At 34.8% G+C, this 25,315-nt stretch overlaps 1 protein-coding gene across 3 annotated transcripts in view; it reads left to right on the top strand.

Annotated features, from left to right (window-relative positions):
- The window catches only part of PSEN1 (presenilin 1), a 78,645-nt gene that overhangs the window by 14,164 nt on the left and 39,166 nt on the right, over positions 1–25,315 (top strand). For all 3 annotated transcript variants that reach the window (XM_003756267.4, XM_023502310.2, XM_023502313.2), the window contains 3 exons: positions 745–890; positions 15,808–16,064; positions 16,827–16,968. In XM_003756267.4, the coding sequence (XP_003756315.1) occupies positions 804–890; positions 15,808–16,064; positions 16,827–16,968 (486 nt within the window). In that variant the 5' untranslated portion in view covers positions 745–803. The remainder of the gene's footprint in view (positions 1–744; positions 891–15,807; positions 16,065–16,826; positions 16,969–25,315) is intronic.

The raw sequence follows: 25,315 nt of genomic DNA, 5'->3' as shown, positions 1-25,315 counted from the left end.
ATGGAAATCTCACTTCTGCATTTTTTCCCCTCACCTGTCACATGGGAATAATAATATCTTCCTTAGCTCATTGTTGTTAGAAATATCATATGAGATAATAAATGTAAATAAACTTTAAAGATTATTTTTAAAAAGGACACCTATCATGGAACCCAGGTAAAAGAGTAGTTCAAGAGTAAAAATTTACAGCATTGACTCAAGGAGAGAAGACACTTTGATTCTATGTTACTGTTTCTGGTTCTTTAAATAGATAATAGAGATGGGTCCCTAATTAGTTTATTGTAGCTTAAAAAACATTTCTCTAAATATTAGCTTCCTTTACCCTAATTTTACATTCATTAGCCTTCTGATCTTACAAGTTTTATTTTGAATAGACTCATTAATCACCTTCTACTCAAAGTACATTTTTAATTTTATATTAATAGAATAATTTTCTGCTTATTGCCTAATGTTATGAGTATTTGATTAGTATGGGTTTTGATTACCAGGATGAATTGTTCTGCCCTAATTGAACTGATAGAATCCAGTCTGAGAATCTTGGTATAATCTGAAGGTATGCTTCAGGTATCATATATATACAATAGTAAAAAACTCAGTAAATGCATCTAAATAATTTGGGTATATTGAAGAGTACATTTAAATTAAGAAAAAATTTTTAAGGATTACTTTTCTAACATGTAACTTATGCAAGGTGTTTTTAAAGACCTTAACATGTAAGTATATTCTATTTTTTCCCTTTTTCAGCATTGCAAGAGGTTTTGTGTTTTTGTGGGAAAGTGAAGTGTGTCCATAAGGCTGCTCTAATGACGGAGCTATCCGCACCCTTACCCTACTTCCAGAATGCACAGATGACAGAAGATAGCCATATGAGCAATACAGTACGAAGCCAGGTATAGTGAAAAATTTTCCTTTAATTCTTTCAGTTTTTTCTTTCAGTTTTTCAGAAGATTATAAATTCATTTCTCATGTAGGTTTTCACATGCCCTGAAGGAATACAGGGGAAGGAGGAAGCCAATTGCCTGTTACTACCCTTTCTTACAGCTCATGATACTCCAACAGTACAAAATCATAGCCAGTCTTGAGTTATGTGGTGCTATTATTTCTACAGGCCTGCTCTTGTAATCATTGTATGCCATTTTTGTGTCTCCCTGCTTTTGGTTACTTATTCTTTATCCACAAAATTTCAGGACTGAAGCTCTTGATTTCAGGATTGAAGCTCTTGCCATAGGGAGTGCATGGTTTGTGTGACATCTGCTGCTCTAGACTTTGTTCTCCCTAAGATAGTGACTTCAGTTTTAAGGTTTTCTCATTTATAAAACACTGTCTCCCTTTATTTAAATGACATCACAGAACAGTCCCTATGATGAGAGTAGGTATTTCTGCAGCTTTGAGAAAACATTTTACCCGTCCACGTGGTAGCTTCTATCACTACTATAGCTTTAGCAAGATGGCCTTAGGAGGCAATTTAGTCTACAAACTAAGATGGCCTTAGGAGCTGGTTGGAGGTGAAGGATGAATAAATGAGTGAAAAAAACATTTATCAAGTATTTATGTGACACACAGTGTGCAAAGCACCATTGTGCAAAGTACTGTGAATACAGAAATAGAAATTCAAACATTCCGTTTTCTCAAGGAGCTTGCATCCTACTAGGAAGAGATAGCATCTTTTGGAGGAGTATTGGATAGGGAAAGGAATTTTGAGTAAGAAAATAACAGGAATAATGAGTTGATTTATAGAGCCTTTACCAACAGTAATACTATTGTAAAGTAATTTTCTTTAAATACAGAATTTACTATGACTTCCCTACTCAGTAAATGATTTCTCAGTAAATGATAAAAAATAAACATCTCTATTTAACTTTTAAAGCTCTCTGTAACCTGGGCTAACTTTTTTATTTCCCTCTCCACACTCGGTGATCCAGCCAGATATATCTTTCTCTATTCCTTAGATATGACATTCTGTTTTCCTTCCCCTTCTGCCTTTGCTCTGGCTATCTCCCATGTCTGGCATGCGCCCCTCTGCTTACCCTCTCTTTTTTTAAAATGCAACTCAGCACCCTCTTCTGTAGAAAGCCTTTTCTGCCTCTCACTTCTGCCCCTTAATCTGCTAGTGCCTCCTCCCAATTACCTTGTATATATTTGTATTTATTCACTTTATTTGTATATGTTTTTATTTATTCCCTGTTAGAACATAAGTTCTTTTCAAGTAGGGACTTTTCATTCTTTGTACTTGTATAAAGTACAAACCCAAAAATATGAAGTGGGGTCTGTGATATAATGCCCTAGATAAATTTGCATTCACTCAGACCTTAATCAAGCTGGCTGGGATCATGCATGGGAATTCCATGAATAAATGAATTAACTCAGAAAATGGAGAGTGATATATTGCAGACCCTTCTCCTTCCCATACAGAGAGAAGGAGGGAAGAAGTATTAAATAAATGCCAGTGCTTTTCAAATGTGAACCCTTTCAGTTCTCACAGTAATCCTCAGAGTAGGTGCTGTTATTATATCTTATCGTAGGTACTGTATATTTTATGCTTTTTTGTATCTTCCACAGCACCCAGTCCAGTGCTTAGTCAAAAATATCTTGTGACTAATACTGTGGTAATTAAAAGCTTCAATAAAATAACATTTTCTGTGGGAAGGCTATCTAACTTATTCTATTTCGTTCTCATGACATACTGGAAATGGAAGGCATCATCTTTTAAAGCACTAGCCAAAGCTTCCTCCCCTTCTCTCTTAACTTGCCATTTGTTTCCATTCAGTTCAGCAAAAATTTATTAGATATTTGTTACATGCAAAGGACCAGGCTAGGTTCTGGATATACAAAGATGAAATTGGAAATGGGTTATTTTGTGGGGTTAGATACAACATGAACACAGTGTAAATTGAGATGAGGACTATTGGCTGGAACAATTGTAGACGCAGAGATGTAGAAAGTTGTGCTTGAAGTGAACCTTGCATGAAGATTGTGAGAAGGGAACTGCTGTGTTTCACACTTGGGCCTGCCTAAAGACATACATAGAGTCAACAAATGTCGGTGCTAAGTTTAGAGAAGAAGAAGCAAATCATCTAGTAGACTCTGTACTTACAGGTAAGGGAGGCATATAAATGTTTTGATGCTAAAGGCTTTTGCTAGTAGTTTATTTTGAGTATCAGTAACAAGTGTTAACTCATATGAATAGCTTAATAAATAGCCTAATAATAAGTAGCTTAATTTTCCTGGCTTTTGACAAGAAAATAAGAGTAAAGAAGGGACATGATAATGTCACTGAAGTTAAGAACAACTAACTCTCTTTATAGCTTAACTCCAGTATCCGCTGGAAGTTGATAAAGGTGTACTGTATTCCTTATAATTTGATAAGAATAAGAACATAATGAAGGCAAGTGAAGACACGTCTGATCTTGAAATCAGTAAGAACTGGGTTCAAGTATTGCTTCTCACATATATGAGCTTTATGACCATGGGTGATTCACTTACTGACAACTGTCCAGGATTATCAATTAACAGTCATATTGCTGATATGGAGTTACATAGGGTCCACACACTGGGAGATTTCCTACATTGATGCAATCACATATCTGTACCAGCCAACAAACATAGTCAAAACCCCACACAAATCATACATATTACATCCATATTACTGAAGTTTTGCTCTGAAACCTTGTTGTTATGTGAAGGTGACTCTGAGTTCTCAAAGGCTTTACCAAGAGTACATGTTTTTAATGTGTTGGAAATACTTTGAATATGAGCTTAGCAATATGTCTTTCATCAAAGGACAGAGTTGGGAATGCTCATCCTTAGAGGGTTGGCCACTGCGTGATTTATTTTTTCTTTTCTATATTGGGAAGAGAAATATCCACACTGATTTTTGAAACTGAAAAACATACACATGTTCCTTAATGATGTCAACTGTGTTCCACTTTCACCTTTAGAATTTATTGGTTGTCACATGTCCCTAAATAGCTTAATGTAGACCTTGATGGTCCAGAATTAAAGTAAGCCAAACTAAAAAAGCTTGTGCCTTTTTTTTGTTATTGACAAAAAAAAAAATTGTCATAAATAAAAAGTTGAGTGGATATCATATTGATTGTCTTTAAGCCTTCTTACTCTTTCTTTAGGGGACTGCTCTCAATTGACTATTTTTTGTCCTCAATAGTATCTTATTTTTCCAAAAATATGTAAAGATCGTTTTCAACTGTCATTTTTGTAAGACTTTGTGTTCCACGTTTTTTTTCCTTCCTTCCTCCTCTCCTCTTTCCAAAACAGCAAGCAATCTGATGTAGGTTAAACATGTGCTATCCTTTTAAACAAATTTCCATATTTGTCCTGTTGTACAAGAAAAATCAGATTAAAAGGGGAAAAAAATGATAAAGAAAAAAGCAAACAAAAAAAAAAAAAGGTGAAAATACTATGCTTTGACCCCTTTTCAATCTCCATAGTTTTTTCTCTGGCTACAGATGGCATTTTCCATCGTAAGTCTCTCAATTGACAATTAACTTTATTGTATTAGATAATGAATTTGAGTGCTATTGTTGCCATATTAAATGCTGTAGTTGAAATTATTCACTGTAGAAACTATAGTTTCTAACACTTGTGTATGCTGGTGTTAAACCTTTGGCTAAATCTTTTAATTTTTGTTTTCAATCTCCATAGTTTTTTCTCTGGCTACAGATGGCATTTTCCATCGTAAGTCTCTCAATTGACAATTAACTTTATTGTATTAGATAATGAATTTGAGTGCTATTGTTGCCATATTAAATGCTGTAGTTGAAATTATTCACTGTAGAAACTATAGTTTCTAACACTTGTGTATGCTGGTGTTAAACCTTTGGCTAAATCTTTTAATTTTTGTGTAGATCTGCCAGTATGACATGCTTAAAGAACAAGGTGAAAAATCTGTCCCATTGCTTTTGTGTCACCCAGAGTCTCTAACCATCCTTTTTTTTGAATAATAAACAGGTAGGATTTGCCCTCTACCTCCCATAAAGCAGTTTTATGTGGCATGTCTGTGCAGCTTGTAAATAGTTGTTAAGTCTATCTGGAGAGATGGGAGACTAGTAGGTAGAAAGTTTAATGGTTTGATTGTCAAAGAGCAAAGTTTTTTATGTATTTGTTAAGTTATGAAAAAATTAAGATTTTTGGTTCCTGAACTTCTTTATGTATTTGGTTTAAGTACCAGATTTTTTTTGATGAAATGCTTTTTCTGTTGAGACGGTCATGTGATTTCTGTTGGTATGGTTATTGATATACTCAATTATGCTAAGTTTTCCTAATATTGAACCAGTCCTGCATTTATGGTATAAGTCCAGTTTGAGCATAGTGTATTATCCTAGTGATAAATAGCTGCAATCTTTTTGCTAGTATTTTATTTAAGATTTTTGCATCAATATTCATTAGGGAAATTGTTCTATAATTTTGTTTCTCTGCTTTCACTGTACCTTAAATATCAGATATTAAAATAGTCTTGAAAACAAGGACTTAAGGTTTTTCATTTCGTGAGCTGCTTGTCTATTCAGTCAATCAGCCCAGTTTGTATGAATTTATTAAGTACCCTCTATATAAGGGGCACTGTTCTAAACAGTTATGACAACAAAAAAAATATAACCTATTTCTTCAAGGAGTTTATATTCTAATGGGAGAATATATAACACATAAAAAACCTGAAAACTGGGAAGGTATGTTACATGTGAGTGACATGATGGTAGAGAATCTGGATTGCAATCTTATGAGAAATGGAAAGCCCTGGGCACTCTCCTTAAATGGAGGGTCACAAAGGAATTGTCCAGATTCAATCAAAGAAAGGGGCACAGGGACAGAGGATACTTGCAAGGTCTGATTTCCAGAGCTGAAGTATTCTCTGCAGATTTGCAATAATTTTGTTTTCCTATATACTAATATATACATCTGTGATAGCGTATGTAATATTTTCTTTTCAAGGTGCTTGTTTGCTAGATTGAAGCTGTTAGCAGAGAACAGAACAGTTATGTTACATTAGCATTGGCCTCATTATAGGAATATGCACATACTAAAAACCAATTCCCAAACAATACAATTGTACTCCTATCTTCTAAAACTATGGATGGTTGAATAATAGGCTTCAGAAGAAAAAGGTTAGAATACATGTTGGAACTTTTTGAATTGGTACAACCTGATATGTTGTCTTGAGGTATTTTATTTTCACATCGATACAGTAGCAGCTTGGTGGTCCAGTGGATAGAATGCTGGACCTGGAATCAGGAAAATCCAAGTTAAAATCTGGACATTTAATAGATGTGGACCCCTTCCCTTCCCTCCCCTCCGCCCCCCAGTCAAGTCACTTAACCCAATTAGCCTCAGTTTCCTCATTTGTAAATGAATTGGAGAAGGAAATGGCAAACTATTCCAAATCTTTATTAAGAAAACCTTCCAAAGGGGGTTACAAAGGATTGGAAAGGATTAAGCAACAAAATGGGGATAATGATAGATAATATTTAGTTCCCAGAGTTGTTATAAGAATCAGATGAGATTTTTTTTTTTGGCAGCTAAATGGATAAAACATTAGGCTTAAAGACTCATCTTCCTGACTTCATATTTAACCTCAGACACTGCTGTGTGTGACCCTGGGCAAGTTACTTACCCTGTTTACCTCAGTTTCTTCTCCATAAAATTAGCTAGTTGAAGGAAATGGCAAATTACTGTAGTATCATTGCCAAGAAAACCTCAAGTGGAGTAAAAGAATTGGACACTAAACAACAGCAGCAGTAGTAGTCTGAAGTCAGGTATGTTTGTTTTTGTTTATTTTCCTCTCATATTTATGATTTGTCCTCATGGACTATATCAGAGTGAGATAATAAAGGGAAAGTGACTTTAGAAAAGATCTTAAGTTTAAAAATTGAACCCCTGTTTTTGTTACTAATTTTCAACTTTTCTACTTAAATTTTTCAAGTTCTTTTAGGAATAAATTTTAGGTAGCTTGATTTAGTATAGATGAAAGGTTTTTTATCAAAGTGAAAAAAAAAGAAATTCTTCTAGGCATAATCCTGCTTGGGAAACAGATGTTTTCAGTATTTGTCTCTTAAGTCAGTTTACAAAGAATGTGTGTATGCTAACACATGTTTAGCCGTTAATAACTATTTTCCACTAAAATATGTTTGCTTTTTTGTAAACAAAATCCATCTGTTACTTTCTCTTTGAATATGAAACAATGAATTTCCCAAACTTCATTAACTAATTTTTCAGCAAATAAATTATTTTCTTTTAAAAACGAATAATAATGAAATTTAAAACAAAGATAGCTTAATAAAATGAATGGACAGATCTTCTGAGTCTTACCAAACATGTAGTGTTGTTGGTACCCACAGTCCCCTGCTCTTATTTTTCAAACTGGACTTGGATCATTATCCATAATCATAGCATATTCAGTTTCATGTTGTTGTAATTACTCTTTACATTGTTTGTCTTTGGGTTCCTTTTTTATTACTGTTTTTATCTTTTTCTGGTTATACATGAATATTAACTGTGTAAATACACATTTCTTTATGAATCATGTTGAGAGAGAAAAATCAGAACAAAAGTTAAAAACCATGAGAAAGAAGAAGGGGAAAAAAAAAACAGAAAAAAAGAAGTGAACATAGCATGTGTTTACATTAAATTTCCATAGTTCTTTCTGGAGGCAGATGATGTTTTCTAGCCAAAGTTTTTAGGATTGCCTTGGATCACTGAACCACTGAGAAGAGCCAAGTTTTTTTTTTATATTTGATCATCGTACAATCTTGCTATTACTGTGTACAGTGTATTCCTGGTTGTGATTAGGGTTCTTTATTTTAAAAAAAAAATCTTATTTTAGGGAGTGAGGAAAGAAGAAATCATGAGAAATCTTGGAAAATTGAAACAAATAAAAAATATAAAAACAAACATAAGTTTGAATGGTGTATTTGTAAGATGATAACTTTGGAGAGAGAAAATTATGATGGTATTACTCTAAGTCGATTGAATTATAACCAGAGCCCCAATTAATTGCTGAAGGTGATTAAAAATATTATTATTATTTTGTTACAACTATAAATGACTAATTTAGTAATGTCAAAGAGAAAGGAAAAATAAAAAGCCAGGTTCTGAGTAATCTTCAAAGGTATAAGCTACAAATCATAAATGTTAGATCATAGTGATCTTGATAGTTTTGTAGACATTTTAAAACTCAAGACTACACACTGACAATTTGTAAAAGTTCAGTAATGTTTTTAACCAGTTATTTTAATGGCTTAAAAATGTTATCCTTTCCTAAAAGTATAAAAATAGACATTTCAAGAAAGTCTGTCTTTTGCAATCCTGTTGTAAAAAGATTGCTTTTAATGAATAAATGTTTTAAATTTTTCATTTGACATGTCAGGTTTTTATTTAGGATTCTACTCCAGAATAAAGAATATCTCAACTCTAAAGGCTGATCAAACTGTATTCTGTACAGAGAATGTATAAACTTTTTTAAAGATTGATTTAACCCCTACTAAATTCAATTCAAGTAAGCATTTATTAAATGCCTACTACATGCTAGGCATGGAAAGGCAAAAATGAAACAATTCTTCTTTTCAAGGAGGCAAAGCAACATGTGCGCAAATGAGTGAGTGCAAAATATTTAGAAGATAGTTTCAAAGGTTTTTTTTGAGGGGGTAAGGAAAGTACTAACAACTGAAGAAATCAGGAGGGAATTAGCAATTAGGAGCAGCCTGATGTAGAAGAAAGAGGAATGGATTCATTGTCAGAGTATCAAAATCCAAATCCTAGTTCTATTACTTATAACTCCTCCTCTTGGAGTTTTGTTTCACTGCTGTGATCTCATCTTTCTCATCCATAAAATGAGGAAGTTGGGCTACATCACTTGTGGGGTCACTTTCAGTTTTACATCTATGAAGGAAGGGGCACTTGAACTGAATTTTTAAGGAACTAGGGAGTCCAGGAAATGGCCATAAAAAGGGAGAACAGTCTAGTCATGGTGTTTAAGCCTGTTCAAAATCAGGGAACTGACAAATAGAAGGTTGTAATTAGGGAATAGCAGAAGGAGAACCTTGTAGTTGGAAGACAATGTGTGTGAAGGAAGAGGAATGTAAAACTCTATTTGGAAGATAGTATCATAAGCCACCTAATCTAACTCTGGCCCTTTACAGTTGAAGAAACTGAGGCCCTAAAGGTGAAGTGATTTCCTCCAAGCTTGAGAGATGGGGTTTAAAATCAGGTCCTCTGATTCCAGGACCAGTACTTTTTGCACCATACCATAGGCTGGAGCCAAATTTTGAAGGCCTTTAAATGTCAAAGAAATGTATTTTATGTTAGATGCAGTAGGGAACCACAAAACTTCTTGAATAGGATAGTCACAGTATCAGGCCTGTATATAAACATTGTAGAGCATGGTTTAGAGAAAGGAGAGAATTTAGACAAGGAGACAGCTTAGGTCAGGGGTCCTCAAACTTTTTAAATAGGGGGCTAGTTCACTGTCCCTCAGACTGTTGGAGGACTGGACTATAAAAAAAAAAAAAATTTGTTTTATGGGCCTTTATAAAGAAACTTCATAGCCCTGGGTGAGGGGAATAAACGTCCTCAGCTACCACATCTGGCCCGCGGGCTGTAGTTTGAGCACCCCTGGTTAGGTTATTGCTTTGCCCAAGGGAGAAGTGTGAGGGTCTGAACCAAGGCAGTAGCCAAGTGGAAAAGAGGGACAGTTGCTGGAGATGTGGTAGAGAAAAAATTGACACAATTTTGCTACAATTGGTTATGTGGAATGAAGGAGAAGAAAGGGTCAAGGACAGCTCCAAAGTTGAGAATCTGGATGACTTATTGGAAGCATGGTAATGTCATCATCAGCTATAAGGAAATGAAAGAATAGGGAGTACAGAAAAAGTTCTTGACTAATGTTTTGGATGTTTTAAGTTTAAGGTGCTTATGGGATATCTGGGTGAAGATGTCCAGTTGTAGTTAGTGATGTGGGACTAGTGCTCAAGAGAATCGAAGGTGGGATGTGTAAAATATTTGGAAGTCATTGCATATATAACTGTGTAGAGATGGAAACTAATGAAATTGTCATAAAGAGATTGGGGGGAGAAAGAAAAAGGGAGAGAGACAGAATGTACGCTCAGGACAGAGCTCTGGGATATATCTATAGGGTTGTGACATGGATGTTGATTCTGTGAAAAACAGAAGGCTTTCATTTTTATATATAAGAGAAGGAACTTGGAAAAAGTAGTCAAGAAAATCTCGAGAAAAGAGAACATTTGGATTAGAGTTGGAGTGGGGTGGGAAAGGGTAACCACTGGTGTCAGGTACTACAGAGGACAGGAGAGGATTTTAATCAAGTACTGAAGTCAGGTTTCAAGGGGGTTGAGCAGTAGAAGTTGAAAAGGAGGAAGTAATGTGGTTTTGTGGCTTTTTCTAAGAATTTGGTTGTGAATATACATTAAAATAACTTAAAGGGAGGAGAGGATCAAATGAACTTTGTGGATTTTTTCCTAAGGATTGCAATCTGGGCATATTTCTAGGCAAGAGGGAAGGAGCAAGTAGACAAAAATTGAAATTAGGGAGTGGTAGGGTGAAATGGGTCACGTGTTTGGTGATGAGATAGGATCAGATAAATAAAACTTTATCTAAAATCATCAGCTACAATTTAATTACCATAGATTTCTGCTTCTTACAGCATGAGGGCATTGGGACCTTGACTCATGGCGCCTACTCTGTCACTCCTTGCAGCAGAATGAAAAAGGAGTTGAGAAAGGGAACAAAAGTGAATGGTCTTCTTTCATAAGGAAAATAACTAAAACCTTGGACCCTGGGAATCCTGATATCATAAACAAATTTGCCAACAAGATTTAAATCTTCTTCAAATATCTTCTCCCTATCTGAGATGATATCATTTGTGTGATGAGAAGTCATTTATTTTAATTCTAAAATCATTAGAAATGAGTCATTTGTTTCTTTTTACTTATATTTTCAATTTTTGCTCCTGAAATGGTCAATACAGCAACATGGTCTTTGCTCTAAAATCATTGACACTTTTAGTTCTCAGTTACCGTCATTCCTTGAGTGTCAGTACCATCCACGTCTTACTATGTCAGGTTATAACTCTACCACAGGTGACTTTTGCCTCCCATTCATTTATTTCAGGATTTATGTGCTTTTGTTAAGAATAGTAAAGTAATATTTTTTTATTTTACTAGCTTCAGAAATTATAGGGTTTTAAAGTCAATTTAAGATTAAGACTCTACTGCAAAGGGAGAAAAAGGTCATAAAGAAAGTAGCTTGTCTAGTAGTCAGGGTGATTAGGAGCTGTTGTATATAATAAAGATTTCTTTGATAAGAATTTGGCAAGGAAGAGGAGGACAAACAGGCTGGAGCTATCTCATACCATGAGCTCATTGTTTAATTTTGAAGGGATGAGTATACCTCAAAAATTGACAATTACACATGTACATAGGGGGTATATAGTTTTGCTGATTGTCTAGATTTCAATAAATGATGGAGAAAATGTTAATAAAACTGCTTAAACTTTTTTTTTAATTTATTGAATTTATTTATTTATTATTATTATTTTTTATTTAATAGCTTTTTATTTACAGGTTATATGTATGGGTAACTTTACAGCATTAACAATTGCCAAACCTCTTGTTCCAATTTTCCACCTCTTACCCCCCACCCCCTCCTCCAGATGGCAGGATGACCAGTAGATGTTAAATATATTAATATATAAATTAGATACACAATAATTATACATGACCAAACCGTTATTTTGCTGTACAAAAAGAATCAGACTCTGAAATATTGTACAATTAGCTTGTGAAGGAAATCAAAAATGCAGGTGGGCATGAATATAGGGATTGGGAATTCATTGTAATGGTTTTTAGTCATCTCCCAGAGTTCTTTCTCTGGGCGTAAAAACTGCTTAAACTTAAAGTTTTATCATGAGTACATTTTGTCCTCCTTCGAGATCCACTTTTTAAAGACTTACCAGCATATTCCTGAGTATAAGATAAATAAGAATAATAACAAAAAAGATAAAAAAGAAGACAAATGTTCTTGACTTCTCAGGGCTCAAACAACATTCAAGTTGAAGTAAAACAAAGGCAGGAATGCTGGCTTTTCTTTAGGTGGAGGATATTGGGTTTGGGGTGGGGGGAGGGTTTGGGAAATAACTTCTCAGTGACAGTAGTTGCTCTAGAATGGCATGCTTTTTTCTTTGACAGGTTCCCTCCCTTACCAACCTCTACCAACTGGCAGAGGTAGCCGGTTGGTAAATTTCAGTTTCCCAGAATGGAAAAAGGTTTAGAAAAGTGGCTAAAAGGAAGTCTGGGGATCATATTGTTTGGGAATACAACATTGAATAGGAGGAAAAGGTTTTGTCTTTTTTGTTTTTTAAAGGTAAGCTCAACCAATCTTTCCCCATCTAGATCTTTGAAGTAATTTTTGGAGAAGAGGATTATATTAAAAGACTATTAGGAAAGATGTTTAGAGTTTGGAAAATTTGTTCTCTGCCTTTTTCTTCAACTCCCCTGCTCATCTGCAATATGTAATCCCTATCTAATCATGTAAGAAGAGGTTAAGTTTGTATTTCTCATGGGAAACTAGAAAAATGGCCGAGTTTAATTTCCAAGGAATAGTAAGTGTGACTTGGTTTTAGATACTTCTCCCATTTCTTTTTCAAACTAAAGTACAATGTTTGAAGTGGGGGAAAAGAGGAACAGGAGTAGACTTTAAAGTCAGGAAGCTAGGAATTCAAATATTCTCCTAAAATCTTACTAGCTTGGTGACTTTGGGCAAGTGACTCACCTTCTTTGCCTTAGCTTCCTCATCCAGAAAATGAGGCAAGTAGTACTACCTTTCTTATATGTTGTTATCTAGGTTCAAATGAGATAATGTAGATAGAACATTTTTATTTATTTATTTTTTTATTATAGCTTTTTACTTACAAGATATATGCATGGGTAATTTTTCAACATTGACAATTGCAAAACCTTTTGTTCCAATTTTTCCCCTCCTTCCCCCCACTCCCTCCCCCAGATGGCAGGTAGACCAATACATGTTAAATATGTTAAAGTATATGTTAAATACAATATATGTATACATGGCCATATAGTTATTTTGCTGCATGAGAAGATTTGGACTTTGAAATAATGTACAATTAACGTGAAGGAAATCAAAAATGCAGGCAGACAAAAATAAAGGGATTGGGAATGCTATGTAGTGGTTCACACTCATTTCTCAGAGTTCTTTTGCTGAGTGTAGCTGGTTCTATTTATTACTGAACAATTAGAACTGATTTGGTTCATCTCATTGTTGAAGAGAGCCACATCTTTCAGAATTGATCATCATATAGTATTATTGAAGTATATAATCTGGTCCTGCTCATTTCATTTAGCATCAGTTCATGTAAGTCTGTCCAGGCCATTCTGAAATCATCCTGCTGGTAATTTCTTACAGAACATAACATTATTCCATAACATTCATATACCACAATTTATTCAGCCATTCTCCAACTGATGGGCATCCACTCAGTTTCCAGTTTCTGGCTACTACAAAGAGGGCTGCCACAAACATTCTTGCATATACAAGTCCTTTTCCCTTCTTTAAGATTTCTTTGGGGTATAAGCCCAGTAGAAACACTGTTGGATCAAAGGGAACGCACAGTTTGATAACTTTTTGAGCATAATTCCAAATCACTCTCCAGAATAGTTGGATATATTCACAATTCCACCAACAATGTATCAGTGGATAGGACATTTTTATTAAGGAAGTATGTTATGCTAATTATTATTATGGTGCTTATTTCATATTCCCCAAAAGCAAAATTGTAAAACCATTATCCATTATACAATCCCATTCTGTTTAGCTGTATCCAGAATATTAGTCTACAACAATTTTTAATTTCTATTTTAGAAATATTTACCCTTAATATTATTAGGGTAGCATTATAGCATTAAAGATTTATTCCATGTCCTTATATTGTAGGTAATCCCCAGAAGGGTGTGCTAGTAGAGAATAAGCTCTAACACAGTGGATAGAACTTGGGGCCTACATTCATATGCAGCCTCTGACACTAACTTTGTGACTGTGAGCAAGTCACTTAACTTCTTTTTTTTTTGTCTTTTTTTTTTTTTATTATTATTTAATAGCCTTTTATTTACAGATTATATGCATGGGTAACTTTACAGCATTAACAATTGCCAAACCTCTTGTTCCAATTTTTCACCTCTTACCCCCCACCCCCTCCCCTAGATGGCAGGATGATCAGTAGATGTTAAATACATTAAAATATAAATTAGATACACAATAAGTATACATGACCAAAACGTTATTTTGCTGTACAAAAAGAATCAGACTCTGAAATATTGTACAATTACCTTGTGAAGGAAATCAAAAATGCAGGTGGGCATAAATATAGGGATTGGGAATTCAATGTAATGGTTTTTAGTCATCTCCCAGAGTTCTTTCTCTGGGCGTATCTGGTTCAGTTCATTACTGCTCCATTAGAAATGATTTGGTTGATCTCGTTGCTGAGGATGGCCTGATCCATCAGAACTGGTCATCATCTAGTATTGTTGTTGAAGTATATAATGATCTCCTGGTCCTGCTCATTTCACTCAGCATCAGTTCGTGTAAGTCTCTCCAGGCCTTTCTGAAATCATCCTGTTGGTCATTTCTTACAGAACAGTAATATTCCATAATATTCATATACCACAATTTATTCAGCCATTCTCCAACTGATGGGCATCCACTCACTTTCCAGTTTCTAGCCACTACAAAAAGGGCTGCCACAAGCATTCGTGCACATACAGGTCCCTTTCCCTTCTTTATAATCTCTTTGGGATATAAGCCCAGTAGTAACACTACTGGATCAAAGGGTATGCACAGTTTGATAACTTTTTGAGCATAGTTCCAAACTACTCTCCAAAATGGTTGGATTCGTTCACAACTCCACCAACAATGCATCAATGTCCCAGTTTTCCCACATCTCCTCCAACAATCATCATTGTTTTTTCCTGTCATCTTAGCCAATCTGACAAATGGGTCACTTAACTTCTTACCTAAGTTTCTTCATCTGCCTTCCAGGGTTGTGAAACTCTGAATATAGAGAATATTGAGCATAATATAGAATATATGAAAATAGAGAGAATATAGAACATATAAAGCACTTTGTAAACCTTAAAGTATGATTGTTGTTTGTTGTTTTTCAGTTATTTTTTGATTATGTCCAATTATTTGTGACCTCATTTAGGTTTTTTGGTAAAGATTTGATTTGCTGTTTCCTTCTCCAACTCATTTTGCAGATGAGGAAACTGAAGCAAACAGGGTTAAATAATTTACCTAGGGACATATAGTTCTAAATGACTTTGTCTAGGGTAAGTATCTGAGACCAGATTTGAATTCGGGTAAATATCTTATTTCTGAAATATTCTATGATACAACTAAATTTTGTACTGTATTATATAATACCCACCTTGAAAGTGATATAAACAAAATGCTATAGAAGTTATAGGTAAAGTAATAAAGGAAGGCTAAGTGTGCTGAGTAGATTTCATAAGATGAGAATTTCAGTAGACCAGGAACAGGATGGGAAGCATATTTGACCAAAAGAATGGTCTGGGCAGAAATATGAAGAAGAGAGACAACGACATACATGAACAATTTGGGTGAATAATCTAGTTTGGCAAGTCCTAATCTCTTAGAGTTTTCTTATCTTTGATGCTTATTATAATCATTTTGTTAACATTGATTCTTCCAGCTTCATGACCTAAGTTTACTAAGAATGAGTTTTATTGAAAAAGGATTCTTTGTGTTTTTTAGAATGATGGCAGGGAAAGACAACGCCATGAACATAGTGAAAGGCGGCGGCACGGTAACCCTGAGTCAGAGACCAATGGACAACCCCAGGGTGGCACAAGGCAGGTGGTGGAACATGATGATGAAGAAGATGAAGAGTTGACTTTAAAATATGGTGCCAAACATGTGATCATGCTGTTTGTGCCAGTTACACTCTGCATGGTTGTGGTTGTGGCCACTATCAAATCTGTCAGCTTTTATACCCGGAAGGATGGACAATTGTATGTATGATATAATTTATTTTATTATTCTCTAAAACAGGGATGCTTTTTAAAGATTCCATTATCACTTTTAGAGGCCTCCTGTAATAAAGGTGACTTAATTGTAATCTTCCCCTGATGTTCAAAAGCAAATTGTTTCTTGATAAAGGGAAGAGATGTTTTGGATCCCAGTCAAAGAAGGAGGATGGAGAGGCTGTATTGGAAATCTTGAAAATATTTTTGCTAACATTAGTCACTACAAGATTAATCTTTGGAGGAAGTGGCTTGAAAGGAGGATCAATAATTAAATCAAAGGCTAAAACTTGAGAATTTCTGCTATAGAGAATTCTCTATTGCCAAGTAAAATGAATGCCTTGTAATATTATCTCAGTGTTTAATTTAATTTTCAGTCATGAAAACAATTCCTTCTTTTAGAGGTGAAAATCAAGAATTAAAAATGCATTTGATCAACCTTAGCTTGTTTATAGTGTAAATCTATTTGTTTTATTTATCAGCAAGTGAATGAAGACCATTTGATTTAGATTTGTATAGAGAATCCACTAGGTGGAGCCAATACCTTTCTTGAAATCATAACTTTGAAAATCATTTTGCTTGGTAAATATTGTGCTTTAAAAAAATTACTGTAATAGGTGAGTTGGGAAAAATGTTAATTTCTAAAATTAACTGAAAAAATATAGTGTCATTTTGTATCATGGAGGAGGAAGACAGAATTATGGTTTGGGATATATTCTGATATAACAATGAACTTTTATTTTCTTTTAGAATTTATACTCCATTCACTGAAGACACAGAAACTGTAGGACAGAGGGCACTACATTCCATTCTGAATGCTGCCATCATGATCAGTGTTATTGTGGTTATGACTATCCTGTTGGTGGTACTTTATAAATACAGGTGCTATAAGGTGAGTTGAAGAGCATAAAAACCTGGCTTAAATGTCAATGACATTTTTTTTAAATGAGTATTTTCCTTCCAAACTTGCCTATTTGTCTTATGCTCCTCTCCATTTTAGACCAGAAAAAGTCAAGTCATAAATTTTTTTAAAAGCTAATTAAAATTTTTCATTGATAGGTTTTGTTTTTATATCACTCTTATTTTTGAATAGGTTCTTCCTTCCTTAACTGCCCAGCAAACTTATCACTTATAACAAAAAATTAAAAAGAAAAAGGGGAAAAATCATTCCATAAAACTTAACCAGTAGATCAGCGAATCTGACAGCATATCAATCTACTAATACTTGCACTCTCTTAAATATAAGGGATGCAGTTCCATTTTCTCATCTTTTCTTTGAGGCCAACTTTGCACATTATCATTTCAGGAATTCTTCCCTTCTTCCCCCCCAGACTTACTTATTTTGAATGACTTGATTTTTTTTTTCTCAATAGTATTTTATTTTTCTAAATATATGTAAAGATAGTTTTTATTTATTTATTTATTTATTTTTGCTGATTTGTGTGACCCTAGGGTCACACAGGTAGAATGTGTTAAGTGTCTGAGGCTATATTTGAACTCAGGTTCTCCTGACTTCAGGGATGGTACTCAATCTACAATGCTACCTAGCTGCCCCCAAAGATAGTTTTTGACATTAATTTCTGTAGGACTGTGTTCCAAATTTTCTTTTTCCCTTCCCTCCTCCCCTCTGATATAGATTAAACACATACAGTTCTTTTATGCATGTTTCCATATTTGTCATATTGTGCAAGAAAAATTAGACCAAAAGGGAAAAAAACCACAATAAAGAAAAAACAAAAAAATAAAAAAGGTGAAAATAGTGTGCTTTGATCAACATTCCCTCTCCATAGAGGATACCTTTGGCGTTTTCCATCCCAAGTCTAATGGAACTGTCTTGAGATCAGTTGAATTGCTGAGAAGAGCCAAGTCCATTGCAATGTGTTCTTTCCATTTATATTGTTGTCATTGTATATGTTATTTTCACTTCTACATTAGTTCATATAATAAATCTGCTATTCTTCTCCATTGAAATACAATACATTGATCATTTCTTTTTATTATTATTATTTTTTAATTATAGCTTTTTATTGACAAAACATATGCATGGGTAATTTTTCTTTTCTTTTTTTTTTTTTTAAATAATTATAACTTTTTATTGACAGAACCCGTGCCTGGGTAATTTTTTACAACATCCCTTGCATTCACTTCTGTTCCGACTTTTCCCCTCCTTCCCTCCATCCCCTCCCCCAGATGGCAAACAGTCCTATACATGTTAAATATGTCACAGTATTTCCTAGATACAATATATGTGTGCAGCATGGGTAATTTTTCAACATTGACCCTTACAAAAACTTTGGTTCAAACTTTTCCCTTCCTCCCCTCTACCCACCTCCCCTGGATAGCAAGTAGTCCCATACATGTTAAGTATGTTAAAGTACATGTTAAATACAATATATGTATACATATTTATACAGTTGTCTTGCTACACAAGAAAAACCAGATTTAGAAAGAAGGTAAAAATAACCTGGGAAGAAAAACAAAAATGCAAACAATAACAGAAAGAGTGTAAATGCTATGTTATGGTCCACACTCATTTCCCAGTGTTCTTTCGCTGAGTGTAGCTGGTTCTGTTTATTATTGATCAATTGGAACTGAATTGGATCTTCTCATTGTTGAAGAGGGCCACTTCCATCAGAATATATCCTCATATAGTATTGTTGTTGAAGTGTATAGTGATCTCCTGGTTCTGCTCATTTCACTTGGCATCAGTTCATGTAAGTCTCTCCAGGACTCTCTGAAATCATCCTGCTGGTCGTTTCTTGCAGAAAAATAATATTCCATAACATTCATACCACAAATTTCTCAGCCATTCTCCAATTGATGGGCATTCATTCAATTTCCAGTTTCTAGCCACTACAAAAAGGGCTGCCACAAATATTTTTGCACATGTAGGTCCCTTTCCCTTCTTTAGTATTTCTTTGGGATATAAGCCCAGTAGTAACACTGTTGGATCAAAGGGTATGCACAGTTTGACAACTTTTTGAGTATAGTTCCAAATTGCTCTCCAAAATGGTTGGATCCGTTCACAATTCCACCAACAAGGTATCAATGTCCCAGTTTTCCCACATCCCCTCCAAAATTTGTCATTTTCTTTTCCTGTCATCTTAGCCAATCAGAGATGTGTAGTGGTATCTCAGAGTTGTCTTAATTTGCATTTCTCTAATCAATAGTGATTTGGAACACCCTTTCATATAGGTAGAAATAGTTTCAATTTCTTTGTCTGAAAATTGTCTGTTCATATCCTTTGATCATTTATCATTTGGAGAATGGCTTGGTTTCTTATAAATTTGATTCAGTTCTCTATAAATGAGGCCTTTATCAGAACCTTTAACTGTAAAGATGTTTTCCCAGTTTATTGCTTTCCTTCTAATCTTGTCTGCATTAGTTTTGTTTGTACAAAAGTTTTTTAACTTGATCAGATTTACTAAGGGTTTGTCTATTTTGTTGGTTTTTTCATAGAACCAACTCTTAGTTTTATTAATTAATTCAGTAGTTTTTTTACTTTCAATTTTATTGATCTCTCCTTTTATTTTTAGAATTTCAAGTTTAGTGTTTGACTGGGGGTTTTTAATTTGTTCCTTTTTTAGCATTTTTAGTTACAAGCCCAATGTTGTTCTCTTTTTCTATTTTTGCAAGGTAGACCTCAGGATTGAAATTTCCCCTTATTACCCTTTGGCTCATCCACAATTTTTGGTATGATGTCTCATTTTGTTTTCTTGGGTGAAGTTATTAATTATGTCTATGATTTCTGTTTCACCCAATCTTTTTAGTTGGGTTATTTAGTTTCAATTTTTTTTTGGTCTACTTTCCCTGGCTTTTTTGTTAGTGTAATTTTTTATTGGTCTGAAAAGGATGCATTTACTATTTCTTTCCATTTGAGTTTGGGGTTTTTTAATGTCCTTTATGGTCTATTTTGTATAAAGTTCCATGAACTTCTGAAAAGTGTATCCTTTCTGTCCCATTTGTTTCTCGGGGATCTATCATATCTAACTTTTTAATATTCTTTTACCTCTTTGACTTCTTTTTATTTTTTTTGGTTTGTTTTACCTAATTCCCAAGGTTCAAAGGTTGGATCTCCACTATTATAGTTTTTATCTTTTCTTCTTGCAGATCTCTTAATTTCTCTTTTTAAAATTTAGATGCACACCACTTGATCATATATGTTTAATATTTGTTTTCATTATCTATGCTACCCTTTAGCAAAGATATATGCCCTTCCTTATCTCTTTTAATTAGATCAATTTTGTTTTTGTTGATCTGAGATCAGGATGGCTACCCCTGCACTTCACCTGGGCTGTAGTTTTGCTCCATCCTTTTTTATTCTGCATGATCTCCCTGCTTCCAGGTTGTTTCCTTAAAACATTTTGAGGATTCTGGCTTTTAATCCATTCTTTAACCTTCCCTCTTTTGGGGATTTCCCGTTCACATTTATGGTTAAAATTACCAATTCTGTATTACTTACTATCTTCTTCCCCTGTTTTCTTTTCTCCTTCTTTCCCCTTTACCCCCCCCCCAGTATTACTTTGGAGGCATCACCTTTCCCCTCCCTTTTAGTTCCCTCCTCCCCACCTTAGAGTTGCTCCCCCTATCTTCTCCTTTCCCTCCCAGTTTTGTTTCCCCTTCTGACTTATTCCCCTTTTCCTTTTCCCTTCTCCTTTTTAATGAAATGGGAAGTTTTCCTTCTTGAATATGTCAAATTTTTTCTCTTAAAGCCAATTCTGATGGCAGTAAAAATACCCCTATATTCATCCCCCTCCATTCTTTCTCTCAGATTTAAAAGGTTTCCTTTGACTCTTAAATAGATATGTACCCTCACACCCTTTTTCTGGTACAATGTCCTTTTCCTCTAATTTCTGAACAGGGTATACATGTATTTTTACATCTTTGCAAATAAGTTAAAATTTCTTTTCCCTTTTATTTTCTTGGTTCTATATTTGTAGATCAAACTTTTTGTTAAGTTTGGTTTTTCACCAAAAAATGGTGAAATTCACTTTTGTTGAATGACCATCTTCTTCCCTGGAAAAGATGTTCATTCTGGTAAATAAGTTATTTTTTGGTTGCATAGAGTTCCTTAGCCTTTGGAATATCATTTCCAGGCCTTGATCTTTTAATGTGGATGCTGCTAGATCTTGGGTGTCCAAATTGTGGCTCCTCTATATTTAATTGGGTTTTCTACCCACTTGGAGTATTTTTCCTTGTTTGAGGGGTTCTGGCATTTGGCCCTATATTTCTTGTGTTTTGATCGTGAATCCTTTCAATTCTTTTTACCCTCTGTTTCTATGACTTCTGGGCAGTTCTCTTTGATAATTTCCGGAAAATAGTGTACTCTTTTTTTCATCATATTTTCTGGGGGTCCAATAATTCTCAGATTGTCTCTCAGACCTATTTTCCAGGTCTGTTGTTTTCCCCGGAAGGTATTTCACATTTTTCTCCATTGTTTGATTTTTTTGGTTTTTATTTCTTTCTTGTCTCCTGGGTCTGTTCCATTTGCTCATTCTGATTTTTAATATTTTTTCTTCATTCACTTTTTAAATATCTTTTTCTAATTGTAATTTGTTCTATGGAATGTTTTTCCATTTTAATTTATTCTTTAGAAGAGCTATTTTCTGTTTCCATTTTTTCAAGGTTTTTTTCTTTACCATTCTGTCTTTAAATGGGTGGACAATTTCTCCAGACTCTCTTGCCAAGCCTCCCTCTCCTTTTCCCATTTCTTCTAGCTCTCTTGTGAGAGCCTTTTTAATTTCTTCTATGAGATTCATCTGTGCTGAGGAACAGATGATCTCCTGTGGAGATTCACCTGGAGATAATCTGTTTTTAGTCTCCTCAGGGTTTAGAGTCTGCTCTCTGTCCGTATAAAAGCTGTCAATCATTAAGGTCCTTTTTTTTTTTTTTTTTTGATCATTTTGTCAGAGAAGAATCGGAGACAAACTAGCAAAGAAAAAAAAAAGGAAACAAAAACCCAAATGGAATCTGCTTTTTTTTTGGGGGGAGGGGCTGGGTGGTGTTACCGAGCTTCCTCTACAGCCTGCAGGGCAGCAGCAAGGCACTAGCAGGACTGTGCTATGCCTGCGCTTTGAGACTCTGAGAGTGGGCTGAGATGCTGTGGGGGAGGGGTGGCCAGGTCCCGAGAAACTCCAGCTGTTTGGGGGTGAATTCTTCACCCCCGGTGTTTTTAGCTTCTCTGCTGGGCTATTGACTTGCTTCCAGGGCAAAGTATCCAATCCTGTAGCAAAGCTCTCCCCACAGAGACGACTGAGATCACACCCCAACCCCTTCCGGTCTGCTGGGCTGTGAGCTGCCTGCCAAGCTCTCGCTGCTGCTGCCTGCCCTCAGCCTGTGCCCGATCTAAAACCATCCCGCCCTCGAGCAAAAACAGACCTTTCCTGGCAAATCTCAAGGATGTCTCCTCTTGGTAACTATTTGTGGGTTTTTTTTCAGTCAGGCATTAATTCAGAAACTTGTAACGAGATGGATTCTGAGAGAAAATGCGGAGTTTACATAGCTGTGTGCCTCCTTGCTGCCATCTTGGCCGGAAGTCCCTTTTTAACTTGATATAATAAAAATTTCCTATTTTGTGATCAATAATAATCTCTAGTTCTTCTTTGGTCACAAATTCCTTCCTCCTCCACAGATCTGAGAGGTAAACTATCCTGTGTTATTCTAATTTATTTATAATCTCATTCTTTATGTCTAAACCATGAATGTATTTTGATCTTATCTTGGTGTATGTGTTAAGTGTGGGTCAATGTCTAGTTTCTGCCATACTAATTTCCAATTTTCCCAGCAATTTTTGTCAAATAGTGAATTCTTATCTCAAAAGTTGGGGTATTTGGGTTGTCAAACACTAGATTGCTATAGTTATCGACTATTTTGTCCTGTGAATCTAACCTATTCCACTGATTGACTAGTCTATTTCTTAGCCAATACCAAATGGTTTTGGTGACCACTGCTTTATAATATAATTTTAGATCAGATACAGCTAGGCCACCTTCATTTGATTTTTTTTTCATTAGTTCCCTTGAAATTCTTGACCTTTTGTTCTTCCAGATGAATTTTTTTTTGTTATTTTTTCTAGGTCATTAAAATAGTTTCTTGGGAGTCTGATAGGTATAGCACTAAATAAATAGATTAGTTTAGGGATCTTTATTCTCTTGACCAAGAGCACTTAATTTTCTTTCAATTGTTTAGATCTGACTTTATTTGTGTGGAAAGTGTTTTGTGGTTTTGCTCGTAGTTCCTGACTTTTTTTTGGCAGATAGATTCCCAAATATTTTATACTGTTAACACTTCTTTTAAATGGAATTTCTCTTTGTATCTCTTGCTGTTGGATTTTGTTAGTGATGTATAAAAATGCTGATGATTTATGTGGATTTATTTTGTATCCTGCAACTTTGCTAAAGTTGTGGATTATTTCTAATAGCTTTTTAGTAGAATCTCTGGGATTCTCTAAGTATACCATCATATCTACAGAGTGATAATTTGGTTACCTCATTATCTACTCTAATTCCTTTAATTTCTTTTTCATCTTTTATTGCTGAAGCTAGCATTTCTAACACAATATTGAATAGTAATGGTGATAGTGGCAACTTTGTTTCACTCCTGATTTTAGTGGGAATGGTTCCAGTTTATCACCATTACCTATATGTTTACTGATGGTTTTAAATAAATGCTACTGACTATTTTAAGGAAAAAATTGATCATTTCTTATAGCACAGTAATATCCTATTATGTTGATGTGTCACAATTTGTTTAGCCATTCCATAATTAATACATGTCTACTTTGTGTCCAATTCATTGTGTGGACATCATAGTCACCTTCTTAACAGAATTCCTAATTGCTAACCAAACTAGTGGGACCAGCTCACATTTACCAATAGTGTATTATTAGTGTGCTCATCTTCCTGAAGTCCCTATTTTATTTCTATTTGTTCTTTCCCAGTTTTCTGGATGTGAGGTGAAATCTAAAAGTTCTTTTAATTTGTATTTTTCTTTTCCTGTGGTTAGTCTGGAGCAATATTACCCCATGGTTTATATAGTTTGCAATTCTTTTCAGAACTGTTATTCTTAAGTTGACCATTCTACTTTGGGGGGAAAAATAGAGGGTTTTCTCTGTTTCTTGACCTGATTAAGTAGAGGAGATAACTTGACTGAATACTTGTACTTGTCTCTGTATTTGCAGATGAAGAAAATTTAAGAGAGTTGTGGCCTTAGGTTGATTTGGGGAGGGAGGGAACTATCCACATCTTTGCTTCTCAGGCTTTATTTCTGTCTCCTTATGAATTTGCATGTAGTTGTTTGCCTGGAATCAGTCTTTATTTGCATTTCTCGCCTCTTTTTGTAACACTATATCTGAAATATATCCTTTTCTAGTCTTTATGTATTTCATATCTTGATCTTTCTTTGTAATTAAGGCCACTAGATGGGGCAGCAGATAGTCAGGAAGGCCTGAGTTCAAATGTGGCCTCAAAAATCAATGGTATCACCTTGGGCAAATCACTTAGCTTTTACTGGTTTCTGTTTCCTCAACTGTAAAAAGGAGACAATATTAGTGCTTACCTTTCAAGGTTCTTATGAAGATTAAATGTATTTGTAAAATACTTAGCACAGTGCTTAAACACTATGTAAATGCTAGCTATTGCTATTAATTTTAGAATAAAGTTCTCTCTTTTACCTTTTTATGTGTTCTGTGATGTTGAACTTTGGATTTATTTCCTTCTGTTTTAAACATACATGGGTCTTCCTAATGTCTTTCAGGTGGGCTTACTCCATTTCATCATAACTTAGGTCCCTGAACGCTGATTTCCTTTCTTATCTCTCCACAGAAATAATTCCTGTTGAAGTATTTAGTGACTTCTCTTTATAAAATTTTTCTTCTCCTGTCTCTTGATTTTCTGTCTTTGACATTCTCCTCTCTTCCTTGACATCAAGAGAGACTGCTCTTTCTGCCCCTTCTGTTACTACTTGATACCTTCTGTTCTTCCTCTCCTGATGCTGTTTGAGTAGTCTAGATTCCTGGTGGTCTAGAGATTAGCGGCTATAAGAGAGTTATTAAGAATCCCCTTTAAATCGGTTGCAGGTTTAGGAGTGAAAGAATTCACTCATTCCCAACATATTAGTTGGAAAATGAAAGTTTATTGTCAGATAGAAATCAGTTTACCAAGAGCCTGACTTCTATAGTGCCAGATCTATGGAAAATGGAGTTTTGCACTGAGAATACAGTTCTCAGTGGACAGAGGGGT

This window comes from Sarcophilus harrisii, chromosome 2, assembly GCF_902635505.1.
Source record: "Sarcophilus harrisii chromosome 2, mSarHar1.11, whole genome shotgun sequence".
In the NCBI taxonomy this organism is placed as follows: domain Eukaryota; kingdom Metazoa; phylum Chordata; class Mammalia; order Dasyuromorphia; family Dasyuridae; genus Sarcophilus; species Sarcophilus harrisii.
This window is presented reverse-complemented; position numbering and strand designations above follow the sequence as displayed.